At 48.0% G+C, this 25,578-nt stretch overlaps 2 protein-coding genes across 14 annotated transcripts in view; one reads left to right on the forward strand and one right to left on the reverse strand.

The window, feature by feature from the left end:
• KCNT1 (potassium sodium-activated channel subfamily T member 1) overlaps positions 1-7,211 on the forward strand; it is a 75,230-nt gene extending 68,019 nt beyond the window's left edge. For 7 of the 11 annotated variants that reach the window (XM_054284347.1, XM_054284348.1, XM_054284353.1 and 4 more), the window contains 6 exons: positions 779-907; positions 1,216-1,236; positions 2,071-2,374; positions 3,925-3,987; positions 6,373-6,457; positions 7,058-7,211. In XM_054284347.1, the coding sequence (XP_054140322.1) occupies positions 779-907; positions 1,216-1,236; positions 2,071-2,374; positions 3,925-3,987; positions 6,373-6,457; positions 7,058-7,178 (723 nt within the window). In that variant the 3' untranslated portion in view covers positions 7,179-7,211. The remainder of the gene's footprint in view (positions 1-778; positions 908-1,215; positions 1,237-2,070; positions 2,375-3,924; positions 3,988-6,372; positions 6,458-7,057) is intronic. The other 4 variants (XM_054284352.1, XM_054284356.1, XM_054284349.1 and 1 more) reach the window with 3 other exon arrangements.
• Positions 7,212-13,669: 6,458 nt separating this feature from the next.
• The window catches only part of CAMSAP1 (calmodulin regulated spectrin associated protein 1), a 33,091-nt gene continuing 21,182 nt past the window's right edge, over positions 13,670-25,578 (reverse strand). For all 3 annotated transcript variants that reach the window (XM_054284436.1, XM_054284437.1, XM_054284438.1), the window contains exons 7-19: positions 24,066-24,207; positions 22,966-23,105; positions 22,770-22,866; positions 22,176-22,353; positions 21,511-21,605; positions 21,083-21,167; positions 18,288-20,721; positions 17,467-17,603; positions 17,170-17,378; positions 16,983-17,085; positions 16,559-16,674; positions 16,182-16,300; positions 13,670-15,886 (exon numbers count right to left, since the gene is read on the reverse strand). In XM_054284436.1, the coding sequence (XP_054140411.1) occupies positions 15,584-15,886; positions 16,182-16,300; positions 16,559-16,674; positions 16,983-17,085; positions 17,170-17,378; positions 17,467-17,603; positions 18,288-20,721; positions 21,083-21,167; positions 21,511-21,605; positions 22,176-22,353; positions 22,770-22,866; positions 22,966-23,105; positions 24,066-24,207 (4,158 nt within the window). In that variant the 3' untranslated portion in view covers positions 13,670-15,583. The remainder of the gene's footprint in view (positions 15,887-16,181; positions 16,301-16,558; positions 16,675-16,982; positions 17,086-17,169; positions 17,379-17,466; positions 17,604-18,287; positions 20,722-21,082; positions 21,168-21,510; positions 21,606-22,175; positions 22,354-22,769; positions 22,867-22,965; positions 23,106-24,065; positions 24,208-25,578) is intronic.

Here is a 25,578-nt window from a genome sequence, read left to right on the forward strand (position 1 = left end):
AACCATCAGCCAAGGGGGCCTGGATCTGCTGGCATCTGTCACCTTGGGCACGGGCTTGGGGGCTCCCCTCTTCTGCAGATCTAGAGGGGAGCAGTGTGGGATTCTGGGGTCCCCAGGAGGGAGCAGTGTGGGGTTCTGGGGTCCCCAGGACGAGGTGAGAGATGAGGATTTGACTCCAAGTTCTCAGAAGGCTGATTTATTATGATATATTCTATTCTGTTCTGTTCTGTTCTATTCTATTCTATTCTATTCTAAAACTATACTAAAGAATAGAGAACAGATACAGAGAGAAGGCTAGAAAAGGATGAATAATAAAAACCCATGACTCCTCAGAGAGTCTGACACAGCTGGCTGTGATTGGCTATTAATTAAAAACAATTCACATGCTGTGCAAACAGTTCTCCAAATCACATTCCAAAGTAGCAAAACACGGAGAAGCTGAGGCTTCTCATCTTGCCGGGAGAAGAAATGCTAGCAAAGGGGTTTTTCAGAAAATACCACGGTGACAGAGCAGCATTGCCAGGTCATTGTTCCCCTCCATTTTTGGGGAACCTCAGTGCTGCCAAAAGCCCAAGAGCTGCCAAGGACCAAACTCTCTGTTTTGAAGGCTGAGGTCAGAAATTGCCTCTGATTTTCTTGTGGAAATCAGTTTTGGGATGGTCATGGATGGGCTGGGGTGGAGCTCAGGAGCAGCCTGAGGTGCAGTGGGGATCCATGCTGGCCCTGCGTTGGTCCATGCTGGCCCTGTGTCGGTCCATGCTGGCCCTGTGTTGCTCAGATGAAGATCACTGAGGATGACCTGTGGATCCGGACGTACGGGCGCCTCTTCCAGAAGCTCTGCTCCTCCAGTGCCGAGATCCCCATCGGCATCTACAGGACGGAGTCGCACATGTTTGCCACCTCCGAGGTAGGGCACGGGCTGGGAAGGGGCTGTGGTGCCAGCCAAGCTGGGATCCAGGAGGGTGCTGGAGCACCTCAGAGCTGGGTGCAGCAGAGTGGGGAGGGGAGAGCGGGGAAAGGGGAATTTTTGTGTTTATTTCATTCGAGTGGCCGCGCTGGGTGGTGCTGTCCTGGTTCCCCAGCTGGGTCTCCAGGCAGTGCTGGATGTTCTTGGCTCTGCCACCCCCTGGGCACCTTGGGGAGCAGGGTGGGCACAGCAGGGCTGCCCCTTTGCTGCACTGACTCATGGTTTTCCCTTCTCCTCCCCTGCTGCAGCCCCACGACATCCGAGCGCAGGTGAGTGCCGCTCGCGCCCGGCCGTGCCCCCCTGTCCCCACCCTGGCTGAGCCCTGGGCTGGCCCTGCCCACGAGAGCCACCCCCTGCTTTATGCCAACTCCCAGCCCCAGTGCCAGCACAGCCTGCCTGTCCCCATGGACGGGAGATACTGGCTGAGCCTCAGTGCCCTGATGTAATTAACCGGGATCAGGAGCAAGGGACGCAGCCAGGATCCCTTTAAATACCTTCAGCGTTCAACTTTGTAAGGAGGCAGTGACAGGGAGCTGAAAGTTGACATTTAATTAAATGCAACCCAGCTCCTTGAGAGGCTTTGAAAGGCTTTATTAATAAATTCCTGCTCACCAGTGGGGATTGCTGGGTCAGACCTGTGGCAGCACAGATGCTGTAAGAGGGAAGAGAGGGAGATGAGGGCATGGCTATTCCTGGGTTAGGTATCCCAGAGATGATCCTGTGTGAGGTGCCCACAAGACTCCCCTCAGCTTATCCAAGGGAAGCTGTGGCTGCCCCTTCCTGGGAAGTTCAAGGCCAGGTTGGACAGGACTTGGAGAAACGTAGTGTGGTGGACCATGGCAAGGAGTGGGCAAGGAGTGAGCGCCTTCCAATCCAAACCACTCTGGGATTCTGTGAAATCTGCCAGCCCGGCGGTTCTTGCAGTGCAGAGAGAAAGTGCTGGGAGAGCCCATTGGGGTCAGAGGAAGGAACCCAAAAAAAACCCCAAAAAAATCTCTCCCTGTGGGAGAGATCCCACCCTGTGGGAGAGATCCCACCGTGCCAGGCCCAGGCCAAAGCCCGCTTGGCCACCCCCCATCCCGCGTGACCTGCTGGGCTTCTAGTCACAGATCTCAATCAATGTTGAGGACTGCGAGGACACCAAGGACGTCAAGGAGCACTGGGGCATCAAGACGAGCCACCACCGCAACTCGTGCTCCAGCGACCAGTCGGAGCACCCGCTGCTGCGGCGCAAGAGCATGCAGTGGGCGCGGCGGCTCAGCAGGAAGGGCAACAAGCACTCCAGCAAGACGGCCGAGTGGATCAGCCAGCAGCGCCTCAGCCTGTACCGCCGCTCCGAGCGCCAGGAGCTCTCCGAGCTCGTCAAGAACCGCATGAAGCACCTGGGCCTGCCCACCACCGGGTACGGTAAGTGCCGCCGCCGGAGCGCCCGCGGGCTCCTCAGGTAACCCCGGCCCGGCCTAACCCGACCCCTGAGCCAGCCTAACCCCACGCCAGCCTAACCCCATGCCCGGCTTAGCGCCGAGCCCGTCCCAGCCAGGCTGCGCCTCATCCCCGGCTTGCTTGTGCTTGTGCAGCCCCAGGCTGGGGTCCCCCCACGCAGCCCCCCTCCCTCCCCCGGCACCCCCGGCCAGCTGCAGGCAGCCCCCCCATCTCTGGGCTCTGGGATGGCTCCAGGCAGGCCTTGGCAGTGGCAGAGTGGCCCCTGTGCCTGCAGCAGGGCCCGGTGTCCCCACACGGCCCCGTTTGTGCCCCACTTTCTGGCCATGCAGAGATGGTGGTTCAGGACAGCCCGACCCCAGGTCAGCACAGCCCTTGTGCCCAAGAGCCCCCGTAGTTTGGCAGGGAGAGGCCCAACCCCGTCAGCCGGCACAGCCCCTTTTGTTTTATGGACTTTAATCTGTCATAAGCTCTCTGTGGAAAAGCTCTCGGTAGCTGCAGGGCTGAGTTGCTTCATTGCGTGTGACACGGGTGTGTGGCTGTGGCAGCCACGGCGCTCAGGGTCCCTCTGTGCAGCCGCATCTCTCGTCAAGCTTGACCTGCCCGTCGGTGCTGGCATCTGTGTCACCCTGGACAGCTCCCAGCCCTCAGTTATGACAAAGTCTGTAGCCCACAGCTCCTTTTGTTTGGTTGGTTTGGTTTTTTTTATTTTCTTCTTTTCTTTGAAGCCATCCTGTGCTGCTGCTTGTCTGCTCCATCCTCCAGGAGTGTCTGTCCACCCCCTGCCCACACTCAGGCTGGCAGTGAGCCCCAGCTGGGATGGGAGCTGATTTTGGGGTGGGATTCCTCCTTTCCGCTCTTGGCTCTAGGCACGGGAAGGAAGAGGAGGAAATGTCCAGGAGTGCAGTGCAGGAGGGGTTTGGAGTGGTTTGGAGTGGGGGCCCAGGGTGGTTGTGGGCACTGCCAGCATCCCCAGGGAGAAGGCAGGAGAGCTGGAGTGTGGTGGGATGGGGCAAGGACAGGGACTGCAGGCAAGGCCTTGCAGGGGTGTACCCCTCTCTCCTTTTTTCCCTTCATTCCCAGTCCCAGCAGTTTCTGTTGCAGTTCCAGGGGGGCTCTCTGAGCTCAGTGAAGTTTGGGGCACAGCTTGGGCTCAGGTCAGGGCTGGCATCCTTGTCCTGGCCCACCTGGCAAAGTTTGGTTGAAGCAAACTGGGGGAGCTCTGGCAGGAGAGGGGACAGTGAGGGGGCACAGGACAGGGACATGGGCACAGCGTGGGGACCAGCAGCTCCTTGGGCACCCAGCAGGGCAGGGACTGTGTGTTGTCACCCTGTGTCACCATCAGTGTCTGGACACCCATGCAAAACGTTGCTCTGCCTTCTGCCCCTTTCCTTTTTCTTTTGCTCACGTTTTGGCTGCAGCGCAGGAGCTCGTCTCTGATATTTGCCAAACCATGGCTTGCTGACCTCTCTCTCTCTCTCTGTTTATGTCTGTGCCTTTCCCTGTATGTTCTGTAGAGGATGTAGCAAATTTAACAGCCAGTGATGTGATGAATCGGGTAAACCTGGGATATTTGCAAGGTAATTCCCTTTCCCTGGGAGTCCCGCGTGACTCATGGCGTGCAGCGTACAACAAGATCATGCCAGCTAAGCCCAAACCTCACCCTTGCCAGTTTTCACCTTAGATCCCCAAGCTTTCAGCACTAATTTGTTGGGTGGCGTTGGAAAACCAATCAGTGTCCTGTGGTGGTGGTGCAAACGCAGGGCTCTGCCTGGTCAGGGAGATAGAAACCTCAGGGACCCTTTTGTAGCTGAATTCCTACAGGGAAATCACAGCCCTTGGCTTTCATTGACAAAACCCTCCCTCCATGGCTCTGTGAGGGGGTTTTGGGCTGGACAGCCAGTGGCAGCTTGAGGAGGGGACAGGAGGGGGACAAGAGCTGCCTGTGCATGCTGTGATGAGATGCTGGAGCTCCTGCTGGGTCAGCCACAGCCCAGGGCAAGGCAGAGCTTTAAAAATCCCTTTGCACCCCTTGGTTTGCCTTCCTGGACCCCTCTCCAGCATTAGAAGACCCCATTTTGTGACCAGGGGTGCTGGGCTCAGCATGAGGGGGCAACAGCAGCCACAGGGGCCACTGGTGCTGCAGCCACCCTGGGCACCTCGTGGGGCTCTGTGGGACCTGCCAGGTTTTCCCATCTTTTATTTTTCACCTTTACACCAAGGTGCAACATGCCCTGGAAAGGCTCCTTTTTACTGCAGCAGCCCCAAGATCAGCAACAGCCCATCCCAGCTTCATTTTTGGCTTCACTAGTCCAGGCTTAAGGTGAAACATTGGCATTTCCTCACAAAGTGTGTCCTCCATCAGCCAGGCAGAGTATATTGCCTGGGGCAGTGGAGGGGCAGCAATATACTCGGTGTGCCCAGCAGGGCCTGGCTGGGCTGCATGGGCTCAGGGAACTTCCATGGGGCAGGGAGAGCTGCCCAGAGCCAGAGCCCGGCCCCACGTCCCTGTCATGTCACCCCCGTGTGTCCCGTGGGTCCCAGGGTCTGTGTGCCACCCCTGCCCTGGCATTGCCACCCCACCCCTGTCTCCCTGTAAGGCTGAGCACTGGGATGGCCAAAACCCAAACCTGGTGGCCCCAGGACAGGACAGGACAGGACACCAGGCACAGGCTGGGGTCCCAGGCAGCATCTCCCCAAGGGTCCCCCTGGCTGCAGCACCTTCTGTGGCCTCAGAGGGGACAGGGATGTGTGTGAGCAGCTACACAAAGGTCTGGGTCCCCCTCCAAGCACCGCTGGATGTGGCACAGCCCTGGGGATGCCCCCGGGTGTGCCCTGGCAAGGACACCTCAAGAGGAAGCTGTATTCCTGTGCTGGGTGCCCGTGGTGGCTGGAGCTGCATCTGAGGGCTGGAAAAAGCAGTGCCAGGGTGATCTGGCACCCATTGGCATTGCTGGGGCAGGAGACCCTGGCTGTGCCCACCATGGGGCAGGGGACAGCAGGAATGGGGAGGTGGGAAAAGCAGGACAGGCCACAGCCTGGAGTTAATGCCCATCCCAGGGCCGGGTGCCCCCAGAGCAGCTCCGTCTGCTCCATCGGCTCCATCTGCACCTCAGAGGGGCCTTTCCCAAAGCCTGGAGAGGAGTCCCAGTGAGAAGCCTTGCAGCGAGCTGGTGTCCCCCCGTGCTCCTCATGCTGCCCCCGCGTCCGTCTGTCCGTCCCCTCCCCACCCTGTCCATCCACACCCCATCACCCTGTCTGGAGATGGTGTCACCTGTGGCAGCTTCACCCCCCCCGGCACCCGCAGCCTCGCACCCCCATCCATTTCACCATGATCTTGTTCTTGGCTATTTCGGGGAGCACAGGGGCTCCCCATCACTGACATCCCCTGTCTGCCCCCGTGGGTGCTGCTCTTGGTGGCCCTGAGCCCCCCTGGGAGGGCACTTGGTTCAGAGCCATCCCCAAAACGGCATCGATGGCTCTGGAGCTCCATGGAGGTGATTCCCCCTGGGCTGGGGAAACGAGCAATCCCTGCACTGATCCTGGGCCTGGATGGAGCTAAACTGAGAAACTGAGAGGGGGAGAGGTGGGCAGAGCTCTGGGGTGGCCCCAGGGGGGTTCAGCTGCCCTGGGCCAGTGGTTGGACTCGTGCTGTACCTGACACAGCAGGACTAACCTGTTCCCTCTTTTGCACTGCACCAAGGTAAGACATTCACTTTATTTCTGGGGGGAGTGGGGACTTTGAAGAGTTACCCAGTCCCCTGGGCCGTGCTGTGGTGGGGAGAGCCTGGGGAGGTGAGGAGGGAGGTGGCAGTGATGTTCTTGGTGCCTCCCCATGGCAGTGACATTGCCCACGGCTTCTCCTGGTGAAGGGGCCCATTTGCCAGGATGGGATCTGTCACCTCGCCTGTTGGGGTGTCTCTGGGGGTGTCCCTGCCTCACCAGCCCTGCTGCTCCTCTTGCAGATGAGATGAACGACCACCAGAACACCTTGTCCTACGTCCTGATCAATCCCCCCCCGGACACGCGGCTGGAGCTCAACGACATCGTGTAAGTGTCAATGACATTGTGAAAGTGTCACCTCACCCTGTCACCCTGTCCCCACACTGCCCCCAGTGCCATGACCTGCCCCCATCCCGTTGTTTCCTAGGATTTCTCATAAATACCCACAAGTTTTGCCTCTTGCCCAGCTCATTCCAGTTCCCTGTGCTCCTGAGCAGTGCCCAAACCACCCCAGCCCCATCTTAGTTCCCATGGGCACTGTGGGATTCTCCTTTGGTTTTTGCCACTGAGGAATAACTCCTGATTATTTATTCTATTATTTCATGACATTTACATGAACACCTCTTGTCATTTAACACCTTTCATGCAAACAACTACCATGCTCTGCAAGCATGAGGAATAACTCCTGAATATATTCAGGAGCTATTCCTAAGGAAGAATTACCATGCTCTGAGGAATAACTCCTGGTTATTTATTCTATTATTTTGTGGCATTTACATGGACACCTCTTATAATTTAACACCTTTCATTCAAACAACCGCCATGCTCTGCCAGCATCACATCTCCATGGGGCCATCCCTGTGCATCCAGGCCCGAATTCCAGGGGAGCTGTGGTGTCCAGCAGTGTGACCAGGCTGTGTCCCGCAGGTACCTGATCCGCTCTGACCCTCTGGCCCACGTGGCCAACGACGGCCACAGCCGCAAGAGCAGCTGCAGCAACAAGCTGGGCTCGGGCAACCCCGAGACGCGCGACGAGACCCAGCTGTGAGCGCTGCCAGGGCGGGCAAGGACGGCCCGGCCGTGCCCACGGGAGGATGCCCAGCCCGGCGGGGATGCCCAGCCCGGCCGTGCCCACGGGATGATGCCCGGAGCCCCGGCACGGCCGGATGCAGCCGGTGGCCGTGTGTGCCCCCGGGGATTTTAACTTTTCTACCGATACCGCAACTAGTGAGACAGCGTTCGCTGGTGCTGGTGGGACAGGGCTGAGCCCAGATGCCAATGGGAGCAGGGCTGGGGTTGCTGGAGGGTGCAGGTTGGTAAAGACAAGAGGAAAACTGCACCGAGACCCTGCTCCTCTTCCTCCTCCTCCTCCTTCACCAGGTGTCGCCCAGGGTGCCCAAACTCCTGCTCTGTCACTCCCATTCTTCATCCTCGGCTGGGTTTCTGTTCTGGGCACTGGGTGAGGACTCTGGTGGCCGTGGCACAGCCGGGATGGAGGGGACAGGGCGCGGCAGGGCCCCCACGCCTTGGGGCACCTCACAAACCAGGACATTGAGAGCGGGGCCAGCTCTGTGGCAGTGCCTCGGGGCCCCTGGGATTGTGTCCTTGTGTCCTGCTGGGGCTGAGCTGCCTGGGGGATTTGGGATGCTGGGCTGGGCTGGGCTGGGCTGTGGAGGTTTGGTGGCTCCATTCACCCTTTCCAGCCAGGGCAGTCTGGGGTCCAACCCCCCTGTGTGTCCCGGCCGTGTCCTGCTGTCCTTCCCCTCCCCGTGGTCACAGCTGGTGGCACCGTTATGGCAGCGGGTTCTGCCTGTCCCCACAGCCACCCCTGGCAGCTCCAGCCCCCCCTGCTCGGCTCTGTCCCCCCTGTCCCCGTGGCTTCCCCTGCAGCAGAGGTGCATGAGCATCCCCCCCCGTCCTGCAGGGACCTGGCACCACCACAAACACCAGATGTGTTTCCATCCTGCTTTTGCACATTCTGCAATGATGTGGAAAGGGTTTATTTGACTGCCAAGTGAATAACTGAGTTGTTGACTTTCTATACTTTCATGTTCATATTTTACAATTCCAATGTGATTTTTTTCTTGTTTTTTAGCAAGGAGCTTGTAAAGCACAACATGGCCATGAAATCCCATCAGCTTCCTGCACTCACTGAATGGTTTATTGCTGTTACCATTCACTGTTTGCTCCCCAATGCACCCCCAATCAATGTTTACAAAGAAAACAAGCCAAAACCTGATTTAAGTGAGTTTTAAACAGCTGGGGAGATGCCCCAACCTGTGGGGATGTGCTGCCCGTCCTGCCCATGGCCCTGAGGGAGAGCAGAGATGCCCAGGGCAGGACCAGTGCCGAGGCTGGTATCACCTCGAGAAGGTTGAGAGGGACCTGCTGTGCCTGGATGAGGTTTGGGGTCCAGATTTTTTTTTTTTATTGTTATTTTTTCCTGAAGTGCCAGGCAGGAGTCCCTGAGTGGTGACACATCCCAGGCTTGGTGAGGTACCACAGGTAAAAGCAAAGAGTGCATTCCTCCCACCCTGCTGAGCTGTGGGCACAAACAGAACTGCCTTTAAAGCTTTTTTGGGTTGTTTTGATGGATTTTTAATGATTAGTTTTGGATCTGTTTGGTTTAGGCAGGCACAATGTTTTATTTATTTTTGTTTGTAGCTTCACATGCCAAATCTGTCATTTAAAAGTGGCAAAAAGAAATTATAGGCTAAAAAGTGGGTGTGGTTGGAGTACAAAAGGACACGTGGGCTCTGTGTAACTTAAAGCCTCAGGATGCTCAGATCATGGAGTGTGAATGTATTTAATTTTCTGAATTGAATTTATTATGGATCATTTTCCAAACCCCACTTTGCTTTCAAGGGAGAGTGGAACAAAGCAGTATTACAGGTTAGAAAAAACCAAACCAGCAAACAAAAAAAAGCCCAGCCCAAATAAAACAAAAGGTGTGATTATTTGAATATACTTACTGAGAACATTTTTATTATTTTTTGTTTGTTTGGCTGTGAGCTGTGTGTGAGAGCGCAGGGAAGCGAGCGCAGCTCTTCAGCTCAACCCTCCCATGGCAAGAAAATTAAATTTCTTTTAAAAACCCTTGATTTACTTAAAATTCCAGCCCCAGCCCTGAGCAGCCAGGTCAGCCTTGTGGCCAAATCCAGGGTCTGTGCTCCAGAGGCTCCACCGGCCGTGGTGCTGGGTCCCTCCTTCCTCAGCGGGCGCACACAGCTCCTTCCTGCCCTCAATCCAGGGAGAAAACAATCCCAGGAGGAAACTCGTGCCAAAAGGACTGAGGCCTCTGTGTGGTCTGTAATATTATCAGAGTGCCCTGGATATTCCTGTATTTTGACAATGCTTCTGTTTGTTCAGTGTACAAATCCCTGCATTTGAAGCGGAAGCTCCGTGTACAAAGCCTCGGGTTCCTCCTCTGGTGTAAATTTCCAGCCGACCTTCCCATGGGATGGGGAAAACCCTGTAAATACTCACCTGTGGCCAATGCAAGTCCGAGAACCAAGGGTTCATTTTTCTAATTCCTTAGCCTCAGTTACAATACTAATGTAAAAAACAAAAGCAGTTTATTTTTCTAATGGTCCTGGAAACGTCGATGCAGGGACAAAGAGTCGCTCCTGCCGCTGAAAGGGCCCACAAGGAGCTTCCATGGGAGCAGGAGAATGGCTGCTGCTTCCAGCCATGGAAAAATCCCATTTTCTGCAGGAAATAGTTGTGTTCCAATGCAGAGACCTGGCAGGCCCTGGGGGATGCAGAAACGAGGATGTTTTGGGGTTCTCCAGCAGCGGCTCCGGCGCATGTTCCGTGTCCACTAACGGTTTGATATGGACTAAACCCACATATCCTGCATTAAACTCAACTACTCCAACCAATGTTATGAGCATATTTATGTCCTGTTATCCCCCTTTTTATTTAACCTCTATAGAACAGGACAGTTTTATTCCAAGCTCAGCTCCTGCATGGATTTTTATCAGCAGCAGCGACTGCCGCGGTTCCTCTGGGAGCCCCAGGGAGCTGCTCTGCTGGGATCAGCCAGCCAGGGGAGAGGGTTTTGTACAATTCTTGTGAAGATGCTTCACATTTCTGTAAAGATAAATGACAATAAAAGAGCTGCATGCAGCAACAGGAGGCGCTGTGTCTGCTTTTTCTGTTTTTTCTGGGAGTCTGGTTTAAAATCCATGGGAAAACGAGGTTTAAGCTGAGGCTCAAGGCTGCTCTTCCCAACTTTAATTTTTAACTTTATTTTCAAACTCTTTGTGCCCTCAGGCACAAAGAGCCTGGTGTGGTAGAGAAGCTTTTAAAGACTCTTTAATTCATTTATTTAATCTTATTTTTATGATTTAATAAATGCATTAAATTTTGCAGGTATTTAAAGGAATTTTTTTTAACTGATATTCAGCCAAGATTCAGTAGATGTTCTTCTACCTCCCAACACTTCAAAATTTGTCCCTGGCTCCAAAGTTTCCAAGATTTCCAGGGAAGATCCCAACATTTCTAGAGCATGCTACCCTCACACACAAAGATTTTAGCTTGGACATCAAATGCAGGTAAGCAGAGATTGGTTTTATTCAGCATTTTAGGCAAATACTGCAAAAATCTATTTATTTAAAATCCCACAGAAGGACACAAACAATATCCCTTAAATAGAGGAGATAATTCTGGGCTGAACACACACGTGAGGAACTGGAAGTAGAAGGACAGCCGAAGCCAAGGCCCTGCTAAATTACTTTTTAATTATTGGCTTTAAACCAGACAAATCTGTACATGGAGAACAAAATCCTCTTTATTTTCCAGGACATCTAAATTGCAATGATTACACCCAAAATAAGGTGATTTTAACACCGCCAAGAGCAGCTCTCACTGGATAAAACCCATCCAAGGCTGCAGAACAGGATTTAATGCTCTGCCCAAGGGGATTTCAGCACTTCCCAGCAGTGGATTCTTCACTTTTCCCTCTTATTCCACCTTCCAGAGGAGCAGGCACAGAAAAGAAGAGGAAATAACTCTGCAAAATGAACCAAAATTCATTCAAATATTTGCCTCAGTTGAGGAAAATCAGCTTCTAACACTTCAAATTCATTGATGCAGAGAAAAAAAAAATCCAGAGCACTAAAATATACATTAAAAATAATGGGGTTGGTGTGGCTGGGAAACAAAACCCAGGAAGGATTTTTTATTTCTGCTGTAAATTCAGTTTTTATGGTTATTCCCTGGAAAAGAGAGTGAAAAGAAAGAGGATTTCCTTTGCTAAGATTTCCAGGTAATGCCACAATAATTTGGGAAGGTTTATGGGCTTCAAACCATTCTTTCAAGTGCCTCATTTGAATTTTAACACATGCTGGATATTGAATATTTCATGATCCCTGCTGCACACACTTCCCCAGAGGTTTTTTCTTCCTTCACTACAATAAATGTGTTATTTCCTAACAAGTTCAGAGGGATGGATCAGGAAACTCTGACAGGATTTCAGAAATCAGGATAAAAGTGAATTTATATTTAGCACAGACAAGCAAATTAAATCCACCCTGCAATTTTTACAACTGGAATGCACCTGTGCTCAGCACAGGCTGGAGAAGGAAGGGGCAGAAAATTCCAGTTCTGGAATGGCATTTTCCTTAAAAAATTGGGTTATTTTTTTTTTGAGAAGAGCTGAACTTACCACTTGCAGCAGAAGAGTAAAAATGCACATTTTCATAGACCCACGGGAAGCTTGAAATCTTCAAACCCTCTAAAACCAAACCAAGCCTTAACAAACCTGAAACAGAAAGCTCAGGGAAATATTTTCTTTTTAGAGTAACAACATTTTAAAAACCTGTAATTATTTTTCACTTACTACATGGTAAGAGAAGTCCAGTGTCTGAGTGGTAACCTGGAATTAATTGTAAAATTTTCAGTGCATTGTGGCAAATACACTTAATTATAGTGGACTATATGAATATTCCAATTTTCAACTGGTCTGAAGAAGTTTATTATATAAAGTTTCACTTATCTGAAGCATATAACCCACAATACTCCCCAGATTTCTTCAGTTCTGCAGATGAACAGCACTAAAATGGTACCAAATTTCTCCAAAATCTTCTTTTTGGAGTGATGTCCCTGGAGAATCCCAGCACAGCTTCATCCCAAGGATGCTCGGCATGTCCTGAGCCCCAAACCCACCCCCCTCAGCCACCTGCCTGTCCTTCAGCTGCTGAAAATTAATTACATTTAACCCCCTAATTAACTGCAAGCCACTTAATTGGATAAGCAGAGCAGCTTAGCCCACATCCACAAGGAGTGCTCCATTCCAGGGTGGGACCAGCACCAAAGTCCCAGGAAAATCAGCTCAGAGTGAACAGGAGACACCTCATTGTTGCTATATTTAAAGAATAAATCAAATAAAATAGGAAGTGAGGGGGTTTGGGGTGGTCTGACACTGCTCTTATCATCAGTTCTGGGATTTGTGGGGAAAAAAAGCAAAAGGAATGGAAAATCAATGTTCTGAGATCTCATTTCTATCATTCTTACTTCAAACCACAGCCCCAAACTCGAGAGATTTCTACTCAACTCCCCAGTGCAGGGGGGACAAAAATCACCTTTATTTCCTTGGCACCCTCAGCCCTCCCAGTGTAGTTGAAGGCTTCCAAAATAAATCAGTATTTCCCAAATTATTTTGGATTATTTTGGCTTGAACTCTTTCCCCCAGCTGAGAGCAGGATGAAAATGGGACAAAACCACAGCAAGTACAGATGCAAAGAGCACATGGAACACACAGACTGATGGACAGAGCTGGAGAGGCAGGAATTGCACTTAAAGCACTTTAAAGATGCAGAGTCTTGGATTTGTAAGAAACAGAGAGGGGTCCCAGACAGAGCTCCCAGTTCCCTCTCCTGCCCAGGAACACAACCAGAGTTTTTATCCAGTTCTGCTTGTTTGGACAGAGCTGAGAGGGAACAACCCTGGCTCTAATCCTGGGGAAAACCAACCCAAACAAGCAGCTTAAGCTGCAGGATGCCAATTTAATTCCATTTACCTGCAGGGATCCCAGCCCTGGGCTGAGGGAACAGGATTCCCCAACATTTCCCTGGTTTCAGGGATTTACATGAACTCTGCAAGGACAAAACCCCATTTTCTAAGCAGGGATTTTTAGAAGTTATCAGGGTCCAGATCACCTTATTAGGATTTTAGGATTTTATGATGTCCTGATTAGGACATCAGGATTTTCTGTGCTTGGCAGGGAAGGGTTAAACATGAGGTCACTAAATCCTCTGTATTCACAATTTCATAAATTTAACCCAAACCTCAACACTGACTAGAAAATTACCAAAACTCTGCCACTGAGAGTCAAAGGAGCCCCAGCAGACAGATTTAAGAATCTGATGAAATAAATCTTAAACTATTTCCCATTTTTCTGAGTGTTTTGCAAGCTCTTGTCACAAAGTTACTGCAGCTCCCTGCAGGTGAAGCTTTACCAAAGAGAACAGCACATCTTTAAAGTGAATTAGTTTTGGGAGGGGATGAAGTGTCACACCAACAAAAGTACACATGAAATAAAAAGGAAATCAGTTAATGATTTTTATTAAATTTCAGTGTTTCATAAAATAAATATGGTTTATAATATCAAACAGTGAGAAATAAAGCACAAGCATGAAAAGCATGGTAACAAAAGTTCCACTCATGACGGTGTTTAACACTCAGCACTTTAGAAACCATAAAGCCTTTAATTATTTACAAGCAGCAAACTATCTAACATAATTTACAAAGTTGCAGCAGCCTAGTCAGGGAGTCCTGGAAGGGGAAAAACCACGGAGAGACTGCACTGGAAGACCTTCACTCTGCTCTAGCCAACTTCACTTTGCCACCCCCCAGCTCCCCTATGTACAATAACTCTGCACCTTCCATCATCTCCAAGGTCAATAATTCCTCTGGATTTAGAGATTTAGAGCTCAGTCCCTCTCGAGGACGGGCAGGGCCTCCTGCACTCGAGAGACACAAATTCAAGTAACACTTCAAAGGAAAGTAAACATGTGCAAACCCACGTCAGAACCCACAGGAGCTGCAGGTATAAGTGTCAAACCCAGGGAGCAGGAGCTCGTTAGCAGATTAAATTAATTAGGGAATAGCTACAGAAACCTGCTTGGGAACCAGCTGGGGCCAAGAATGAGACATGGGAGTGGTTAAAAATAAAAACAAAAAAAAACCAAGAAGAAAAAAAAAGGAACTGCAAATGTACCCTGTTACCACAGACAAAAATTTAATCTGCTGAAACACAAAGACTTTTAAGGTCATAACTCAAGATTTAATATTTCAACATGAAAAGAAATCCAAGCCATTCGACTTATTTGGGCTTTTGAAACAAATGCAAATGTCTCTGTTTAAAAATTGCTTTCAAATGAGAAAAAACAAATCAATATATATTAATATATCACCCAAAATAAAAAACATAACACACTCTTCATTGTAGAGCATGCTGCTCATTCAGAATAAAGACAGGACAAAGAAAGTAGAATTACATTTCATGATGTAATAAAAACATTAAAATCTGTGATCATTAAGTGCACCATCGTACAGGAGTAGCGTGCTCAGAGTGGAAATGTTCTATACCTACCAGCATCCACCTTTATTAAAGCAAACAAATCTTTAGGACACTACCTGAAACTGAAATCAGTAATCACTGGGCTCCATTCAGCTTGCCTTAAGTTTCAGCCAGGCACATTCCAGCTAGTAGCACCTGTTATGCCTCTTCATGATTGTATTCCAGAGATCTCTTACATTTGTGAACAATTTTTTATATTTGTTTTTTTTTTAGAAAAAGACTGGCTTTTTTTTTGCAATCCTTGCAATGCTTATCCTACACAGATCCTGCACGTGAACTCTGTTCTGAGCAGCACAAGTTGGGGCTTTTATCAGAAATCTGAGAGCTGGACTTACGTTGGCAGTAGGTACAGTACAACAATTGGATGTATTCAACAGTTCCTCAAAAAGGTCTGAAAGGAAGATTTCCCTAAAGACTGTTTAAAAAACCAAACCAAACCCAAAGCACTTCACCCAAGATCTGTTCAATCCTTCTACCCGAGTTCGGAGCTTGCCAACTTTTAAGAACGCCAGGAAAAAGGAGGGAATGAGGTGGAGAGGAGAGAGAATTAAATTATTCCCAATTTGTACCGATGAAAAGCTTCAAGTAAAAGGAAATCCACTTGTTCAAGATCTTGCTACATGCACAGTCCCTCGTCAGCTGAAAGCCACAGTAGTTAGCATTGGGTGTAACAGCAGATTCATCATTCATAAAAAACACTGGCACCGTTCCTTCATCCTCAAGAACTTGCATCCACGGTTCTCTGCCCCGAAGCTTCTTAAAAAATGTCTATGGTTCTGCACATTTCATACCAAACTGGAGGAAAATGGTAAACATGTCTTCTGTCAATGCAATCCCAGTGAGCCAAGCTTCTCCCCAGGAGCTGGGTGTCATTTCCGAGTCTGGCCCTTCTTTGGCACCGCGGGTCGCTTGGCCTGCCACAAGTGGTTGTGGATGGTGAGGGCGTCCACGCTCACAGACATGGTTTTGGCTGGGATCACGTTAAACTGTTTTCTGTCCGAGCTGTACTTATAGAGTTTATCAATCATTTTCTTGGTGATGCTCTTTGGCCCTGTCCCAGTGAGCTTGTAGATCTCCTCCGTGTCTGGGTAGTAGCAGTAAAGTGCTCGGAACTGGCAGCCGGCGTCGCGGAACAGGATGATGTAGTGGTTGGCATCACATTTCTCCAGCTCCTGCAGCAAAAACAACCAGGAACAGGGGCTGCTCACGGGCACAACCATGCCAAGCTTTAAGCTGAATAATTGTTCCTCTTACCATAACTTTCCAGCCCCTTTATAAACCTAAAGGTAGAACTCTAAATACAGAGTGCCGAGGAAATACAGAATCGTGATTTCTATGTAGAAAGCAAAAAATGCTCTCTCCAGCCACATTCTAGGAAATGGAATTCACACTGCACAGCAGTGGGGTTATGAATTCAGCATTACAGACCCATGTGATTGAGAGTGCATTGATAATTTTAATGTTTACCTCTAATATTGAGTTCTTATGTGGTTCGTTCACTTTTCCAGCAAGACAGCAGTGAGATATAGCATTGTGAATAATGGGTTTGTTGGATTTGCTGCTGGGTTCCTTAAATAATTTTGGACCTAAGGAAGATAAATAAGTCAAAATTATCTGCCTGATATTTCTGAAAGCTAAGATTTTCATTCAAAGCAAAAAAAAGAAAAAACCCTCATTATTTTTCTAGAATGACTTACTTTTAGGGATATTAAACAAAACAAAATACACCTGACAACTTCTCAAAAATAACATGAAATACATTACAGGTTTTCCTGACCTGTTATTCATAATAAATGAATAAAACAAACTAAAGAAAAGCAACTAAACCAAAACAAAGCAGGCACCTGTGTATTCTGCCACTGAAGCAATAGAAGATGCTGTGGAAGCATTCTCCCAGTCTCTCTCTGTGTTTCTGCTGGGATTTCTGCTCAGAATGGGTAAGGACTCCATTGATTCAACTCTGGGAGGGAAACAAATAAAAAATTATATGCCAAGATTTTAGGGTTTGGCCCTGTAATCTCAGATAAATACTCCCCAGAAAAGTCAGATTCCCCTTGCTAGGAATCAAAGCAAAACTCTGACTCTTCTGGGAGAAAATAAAACAAAATTCCAAGTTTGCACAGAACACTGCAGTTGGCAGCCACATACACCAGATGAATTCAGCAATGCTGATTGTGCTCCTCTGCCAGTGAGGTGAAGCAAACAGCACTGAAGCCCAAATCTGTTTCATGCCCCAGGACAGAGAAACCCCAGAGAAGCTGGCTGTACCTCTGAGAGGGAGTGCCACCAGAGTGAACACTTTCAGGCTCAGTTGTTGCTGCTGAGGCCAAAGACAGACTGGAACCAGACTGAGCACTGCTCAAATTATCAGCTACAAAACAGGAGAGAAAATGTCAAACACATTTGGTGACAGCAGATTTGAAACTCAGGGGGAGCAAACAAATCCAATCCTTACGTGTGGAAGAACACTTAGTGCCTGAATCACTGTAAGACTCCTCACGATGGACTGACTTTGGCCTGGGTTTTTTGGGCTTGGATTTGGGCTTCCCAAGCCCTTGCTCCTCCAGAATTTGTTGCTGTTTTTTCCTCAGATATTCCTGCTTGATGAGCTCTCGCCGAGCCTTCTCCTCCTCTTTCCGTATCCGGTCCTCCTCAGCTTTGCGGCTGCCACGGAACACAAGGACAGTGAACTCAGCATGGAGCAACCTCCTGACCTTGAAATACAGAGAAATTCTTTGCTGTGCATCATTACCGAGCCTCATCCCTTTTCTGCTCCACCTCAGCCTCCAGCTGCTGCTTCCGCAGCCGCGCCTCCTCGGCCTTGCGCTGCTGCTTCAGGAGGAACGCCGCCCGCTTCTTGGCCAGCTCGTCCTCTGCCTTCTGTTCATCCTGAAAAACCCAAAGGATGGAAAATCTAAGGAATAGTGGACAGTATATTAAGCTGGACATCACAAGTTTGTTGATGATTCCAGGAAAATTTGAAGAAAAACTATTATTTTAGGAAATCTTTACATTTTCAGAATTGAGCGTAAATCAAAATCTCTTATTGCTCAAGAAAATATTAAGAGAGAGTTTTAGTGTTCCCTTAAGTTTGTGAGGTGAAAAAAGGGGCATATCTTACTCTGACTTGTTTTTAAATATCTTTAATTATCACAAAACCTTCTAGACCTCCTAAGTACAATGCAGCTATGATGTGGGCCAGAATGCATACCACAAATAATCTCAGCGAATGACACCAGTCCAAATTAATCACACTGCAAAGACCCCAAAAGTTTAAATCCCTGAGACTGAGACTAGTTTGACTTTCTTGAAAGAGAAATTAAAAGAGAAAGTATTATGTCAGCATGTTTGTGGTATTGAGAATAATCATTGCCAAACACAAATTAGGACACTAAATGTTTTGAGAGCTGATATATCTCTTTTTCCAGAAGTAATTGTTTTCCACTGCAGCTTTTATATATCCAAATATTGCAACCAATGAGGGCTGTGCCCCATCAGGAGCCTGGGAAACACCAGTTGTAATGCTGGGTGAGTGTGGAACAGGAACCAAAGAGAGAAAGGTAACATATTTACCTTGAAGAAAAAACCCACACCAGACTTCTGATCACCTTCACTAATCATATCCGTGGAGCTATCTTGGTTTTCAAGTTCTCCTTCATCTGGAGCTTTTAAGTCAGACAAATCTACTTCAATGAGATTGGCCTTGCTTCTCAGGGGCTCATCCACTGGGACATTTTCTTTTCCTGAGCCATCAGAAGAATTCAACCCTGTTTCCTTGAAGCTGTTATTCACCTCTTTGCCCATTTCAGACAGAATATTTGCATCTTTGGAGGTGGAGAGAACAAGTGCCCTTTGATTGCTCTCATCATGAAGTCTATAGGTATCAAAGAAACACTTCTCTTGGGAACCACTCCCATGGTCAGGGCTGCTTTCCAGTCCCACTTCTGTGGGTGTCTTTGCCAAGCTGTTGGGTGGGAAAGGTCTCAAATGTGGAAGGTTTTCTAGGCTGGGAGTTGGGGTTTTAACACGTGCTGAATTCTGCTGCCTGTCCTTGGGGACTTTCAGCTCTGAGGGCCTTCCTGGCCGGGGTGTCCTTCCTTGGCCGAGGCGCGGCGGCTTCCGCAGGCTGTTCATTCCAGTTGGAGACAGGGGCTCAACAAAATGAATTGAAGGCTTCACCTTTTGGTCCTGAGAGTTACTTCTGGTTCCTGGGGATGGCACTGTTGGAGATTTCATGAGCAGCTCCTGCTGCTGGGATATCTTTAGGATGGCCTGCTGCAGGGTGCTGATTGTTTCATTCAGCTTCTCGATAGAAAGATCACATTCATTTATATCTGCTTCGGTCACGTTGTCTTCTAGGAGAGCAACAGAAATAATGTTACTTTTTTCCAGATCGTGCATAGCAGCAGGGTCCTTTGCTTTGTGTTGCTCAGCAAAAGCCAGGCTTTCCTGCATTTTTTTTGCTACTTCTTGAGAATCATTGAGCATTTCTTCTCTCTCCTCCTCTTTCACAAGAAACTCCTCGGATTTAGAACCCAAAGAAACTTCATCTAAATCTTCCCCATTGTGCCGGGAATATTCTTTTGCAAAATGTTCTGGTTTAACAGGTTGTGGACCATCAGGAGACTTCCCTTTTTTAACAACATGCAGGAAAGCTGCCTTGCCCAATTTTAGTCTCTGCCTTGCTGATAAGGCTTCCATCTTCTTCTTCTGAGCCTCTATGGCCCTGCGCTTCTCTTCCAGCTGCATGTGGAGCTGCACCAGCTCCGAAGCTAAAAGATTCACATTGTCCTTGTTCTGCCTGTTGGGGCTCTGCTCTCGCTTCTGTTTCCACGTGGTCAGTGGTGCTGGGCAGCTTTCTGACCCATCTGGGGTGGTTTTTTGGGAGCTACTGGTGCTGGACTTGGTCTCGTAGCTGTTGAGCCTCTGCAGCTTCCTCTCTGCAAAGCTGGTCATGCGGACACTGCCGCTGGCCATGGACACGCTGCTCACCTGGGAGATGGTGCTCAGGCAGGGGCTGGAGCGGCCACTGGCGTCGTCCTTGTCCTCGTGCTCCTTCACCTTCATGTCCTCCTGCAGCTTGGCAGACTCCTCCTCACCAATGTACTTAGTGACTATGGGATGGTTGTCTATGGCCACCAAATCCTGGTCAGCATCTTCCATGTCCAAGAGATCCGGCTCTGAGTCGTGTCTCACCATGGTCCAGGTTGTATCCTGAACGTGCAGGCTGAGACCTTTCCCATAACTCACATTGACTTTACTTGTTACTTCATCATCAGCTTTAGCAGCATGAAGAAAGAATCCTCCAGTGGATAGCTCCTGAGAGGAAGGATCTAAACTGCTACTGGCCAAAGGTCTGGAAGCTTCTATACCTGCTTCCCCCAGGGCCATTGCATCTGCAGAACTGGCATCTGCAACTGGAGTGAAATCAGAGCTAGAAATGGGAGTAAAAGTCCTATTGAGGTCATGCTCACCATGACCGCTCGTGGCTTTCTTGCGGATCAAAGACAAGTGTCCTTCATTTAACCTCTTGGTGACAAAACTCCTCTGTTTCCCCTCCCCACACTCATCCTCTTTATTGATGACCTGTTTTTCCTTGGCTGGCTTCAGGACTGCAGGCATTAAAGGCTCCAGGTAAAAACTCTCAGCTTTGCTGTCTGCAGGGTCACTATTTGTTTTTGGAGACCACGCTGTGGCCACTATGCTGGGCACCCTGGCTGCTGCATTCTGCACCTCAGGGTCACCACGGTTTGGCCTTTCTTCAGATCTGATGATTGCAATGAGCTCTTCATCTTCATCCTCCATTTCTACATTGTTCAGCAAGCTCTTCCCATTAGCTTTCACTGATGGAGGGTGGGGCTGATTTTTGGGGGTTACATTGACAATGTTGGAAGCAAGACTGTCCTTGCTGATGGACCTGGCCAGGCTAATGCTGTCACCAGAGCCAGGGTCCACATCAGTACTGGCAGAATGATGAAGAGCAAATGGTGTTGGCTGAGACAGAGGCCTAGAAAACATAAGAAGAATCTACTGACACTCAAGCACGACAAGGAACAATTTGTTGAAATAAAGACCATGATACAGAGAGCTAAAATAGATGTTTTATTTTTAAAATGCATCCTGTACCACGAGTGACCAGCAATACCAAGCAGCAACTTCAGACACTTCCATTTTCAAGAGCACTTGCTGAAAATCACGGCTAACGAATTTTCAATTGCAAATCTAAAATCAGTCAGCTCTGAAAGTGCACATAAGGAGAAAACAAAATTAAGTGACTGTCAGTGCAGTTCTAGAGCAGTGATACCACATTACCACAATCAAATTGTCCCAGTATCATTTCCTCAAGCAATGCTGTAATAAATAATTACCTGGGTTTCTTCTCTGGCCATGCCAGCACTGCCCCTCGTGGCTGCCCATCAACGCGGGTCAGAGAATTCGAACGGTGCCGATGGCCTGAAATGGTTTTTAATTGGTAATAGTTTAGAAATGGTCTTTCAACCAGCACCTTTGCCTCATTTAACAGCAAACATAGAAACAGAATCAACTCCTTCCCCAACAGATGGCAGCAGAAAACAGATTTCCTGCAGCTGCCACCAGACACAGTCAAAGCCTGAAAAAAATTAAAACCCACTGTTTCTTAAAAGATCTTTAAGATTTCCTCAAACTCACTTACTTGTGTTACTGCAGATTAATTCAATTCTGAATCATTTACAGAAATTAACTTATATTTTAATTAATTATTTTATTGACATTGACAGTCATTGTTTGTTGAAAGGCAAATTCAAGGCAGACTTACCAGGGCTGTCTTCTCCCTGCAAAGATTTTTGTTGCTTTTGCCTCAAAGGCAGCAGTGGATGGGAAGGGCTGAAGGCAGGGCTTCCTCCTTTGCCACTAATTCAAAAAGGCAAAAATTCATACTTACTACAAAGAATTTCTTTTTCTATGATCAGAAAAAATATCAAATTGCAAAGTCACATGGGTAAGTTACCCTCGTTGTCTTTAAAACATAGTATCATGAATTTTTAAGAAGTTCCTTAACAAGAAGTTTTTCACATGTAACAACACAAAAGTAAACTTATTACTGGAAATTAAACTAAGTTTCTAAATGCAGTAGATTTAAGACAACGCTTCTGTAAATAGTAAATTCAAGACAAAGCAAAGGCTGAAATAACTTAAAGGTCACCATGAAATTTATGTCAGCTGAAAACCCTTTTCATTAATCCCATCAGATCATGCTGAAGTTTGTTTTCACAGAACCCCAGAATGGTTTGGGTTGGAAGGGACCTTAAAGACCATGGACACCTTGCACAAGAGCAGCTTGCTCAAAGTCCCTGGGCAGCCCCTTTGGGGACTCTAAGGTCACCCAGTTTATGGCAAAATGATAACACTCAGCAGCACAAACCCCCAGGTTACCCAAACACAGCACACAGAGAAGGTGGAACAAGATGAAGACACACTCACAGGTAGTCAGGATCCTCGGGGTGCAGGTAGTACCTGCTGCAGGCCTCAGGGGCTGCCTGGGCTGGGGGCTGCAGCTCTGCAGGGCTGGGGCTGGCAGGAGTGGCCAGGAAGCTGCGCTTGGTGGCGTTGGAGATGGGGACAGGGGGGCGGCTGCTCTTCTGCTGCATCACTGCCTTGACTGGGCACAGAGGGACAGCATCAGCACCACTCAGGGCCAGGGAGGAGCCAACAGCACAGGGAGCTCCCACATTGCACAGGGTAGAAGGGAAACTGTCTACACTGTAACCTGAAGTACTGTTCTTTATTTAAAATATCTGTATTCTGGTGAGCGTAACGAAAGTTACAAATTAATAGTTAATTAGTGGGTTTGGGGGGGAAATTATCTGCTCAAAAATTATCCATCCAAAAAATTAGAATTCAAGTGGATCTAGGACTAATTTTCCTTCTGCTTTACTGCTTTTCAAAGACCCCCAGCAAGAATAAACTTTGAGTAGAAATAAACCTTCCAAGGAAACACCATCAGGCAACAGTTTCACTGCAATGTAAGTTTTTTCTAAATAACATGCTATCAGTTATCTGTGATTACAAACTTACCATCTTTTATTTCCTGGATATCTCTTGGCTGTACAAAGTCTGGTTTGACATTCTCAAACCACCAGAAGAGTTCTGCAATGAACACCATGACATTAGGCTGAAACAGAAAAAAAGGAGAATTACACCTCACATTAACACAACACTCCTGATTTACCCACATTTTATGGAAAAATCCAACTTTTGTTATGTTTCTTACCTTTAAAACCAAAGGAGCATACAACATGTCCTCCAAGGTGAGGTAAAAGCATTTGTTTAGGTACTCATTTGAGAATTCTCTCAAGAGCTGAATGTTATAGAGGCTGTCTGCAATTGATGTCACCTCCTTCAAACAGATATCTGGGAAGAGGAAAGGGCTGAGTAAGTTCTGGAACTTTCCCAAGGGATCACGCTTCCACCCCAGCTCACAGAAACACTAAATACAGGAATTCACAGACTCTACAGCAGCACTGGATATTTACTGGCTACCAGTGACATTTCTCTACCTGCTCAGGGCCAGAGGGACAGGAAAAGGAGGAAGAAAACCACAGAGAACAGTATCAGTTCTGCATTCATTTGTGAATCCACAGGGGATTCTGTCTAGCACAGCCACAGAAAAGGTAAACAGGCTACAGAGAACACACATAATGACAAAATACAAAAGCAATTAAAACCAGACATCTTGATTTGCATATAATAAAGGGTTACTCCTAGGATTCACAGTGCTGGTTCCTTCTGAAAGCACTCAGGTGCTCTGCAAGGTACAACATATCTGAGAATTTAAAAACCAATACAAAATGTTGATTTGCAGAAGTTAATGCAACAAGGACATTGATTTGTTAAGAAAAAACATTTTCTGGGGAAGAGAACTCAAATTTTGCAATGCTCAAGAGTGACAGTTTCTGCAGATTGGGAGAAACTATTTCATAATCTAGATGTTAAAATGCCAAGTTATGCCAAGAAAAAAAAGAAAATTATCAGCTAACACTGGTGGACATGTACTCCATTTTTATGGCATTGAAACCAAGCTCAGTTATTTGAGCAAAGAAAGCCACATCATCTAAAACTGGAAAAGAAAGGATTCTTTTGTGGCTTATAATATACAGAACACAGTCTTCTAAATACAGTAAGTAAAAAAATCAATATCCAAGAGAGATTCTTTTAGAAATGCAGATTCCATATGTGACCTGCCTCCAACCTGCCATATTCCACTACCTATTAAATGTGCTGCATTTTAAATTTTTCATGTATTTCTAGTTCACCTTTCAAAGCCTGAAAGCCTTTTATTCCTTTGATTCCCTCAAAACCTTTATTACATACCATCCAGTTTCATTTGCTCTGGACAATAATAGTGAATCACAGCTAGAAGAGCAGCACCATCACTACCATCCTTCATCAGATCTTCCAGCACAGGGAAATAGGGTAACTGCCTGCTGGAGAGGTGGTCCCTTCTGTAACGCACCTACAGAGAGAAACAAGGGTTCACATCATGCTGAAGAGACTAAAAGACAAAAAAAAACCCCAAAAAAGCAAAGAAAAAGGAATCTGTGTTAAGCATTGAAACCTCTTTTCGCTGGATCCTTTCTGCCATTCTGCCCCAAGTCAAACCCAGCTGGTAAAGTTGTGCTTTTCTCCCTGTGGAAGCCAATTCTGAAGGAAATGGTGTTTCCCTTTTAATCCTAGAATGGTTTGGGTTGGAAGGGACCTTAAAGATCACCTAACCCAACCCCCTTGCACTAGGGCAGGTTGCTCACCTGCCATTCAGTCTCCTCATGGCCAGGAGCAATCTGTGCTGCTGGATTCCTCACTTCTTTCACACATTTTAATTTATTTTTATCAATTTAACTCAAAACCCTTCCCCACAGATGCATGAATGCAGCAGATCCAAAGAAAGAGAGACGGGGAACTACATGAGAACACTTAAAGCTTGGGAGAAACAAAACACAACAAAAATAATTCTGAGGGGCTGGAGATCTCTCATACCTTACCCACATCCATGGGTTTGCTGCTGTGCCCACAGACAGCAAAGTTCTCCCAGAGGAAACCAGAGCATGGCACATCTGTGTGCAACACAGGTGTTGTGCAAAAATAAAAACCACCTTTTTCAAATACTCAGAGAGGAGGAGGCCTTGACATCCCCAGCAAAACTCCCCTTGATTTACTAGAGATCAAAATCAAGCTGTGGTGCAAAGCACCCTGCAGCCCTCAGGGAATTTGGAGCTGCCAAAGGCAGTCAGCTGAAGAACAAATCTTGGCATTGCTTCTTGCAAGTTTTGCAAGTTCCAGGGTTGCTGTTTCCTGAGCATCCACACACTATGGGAGGCTGTGTCTAAACTGAGCAGCAAAGCAGGTGGGAGAGCAAAAGCAGAATGCACTGCAGGGCCCGGCACAAACACCTGGCAGTGCTGGGAAAACACCCCTTGGACTCTTCAGGGCATTGAGAGCACTGGCATTGAACAGAATCTCCTGTCTGCTGTGCAGACACACCAATCACACACTGAGTCATCAGAGGAAAGCTGGGTTTTACCAACATCCTACACTTCCCAAGCCAGCCTGGGAAAGCTCTACACACACACACACACACACTCCTAGGTGTCAGTTCAGGATGGCACAGGCTGTGAAAAAATCTGTTCAGAGCAATGAAAATCACTTGGAGCAATGAGAACCAGTTTCTTCTCTTTATTTTGCATATGCTACCCCAAGTTTCCCAAGGAACTCAAAGCTATCTCTGCATGCTAATGTTATTTTTTCTGTCCTTTTCCCAGGTGCAAATTGGGTTTTTCCCCAGCCTGGAGCACTGCACAAAGATGGAATGGGATGGGAATCATACTGT

Source organism: Melozone crissalis, unplaced genomic scaffold, assembly GCF_028551555.1.
Source record: "Melozone crissalis strain CALT ecotype California unplaced genomic scaffold, PUWL_Pcris_2 ptg000041l_1, whole genome shotgun sequence".
NCBI classification, from domain to species: domain Eukaryota; kingdom Metazoa; phylum Chordata; class Aves; order Passeriformes; family Passerellidae; genus Melozone; species Melozone crissalis.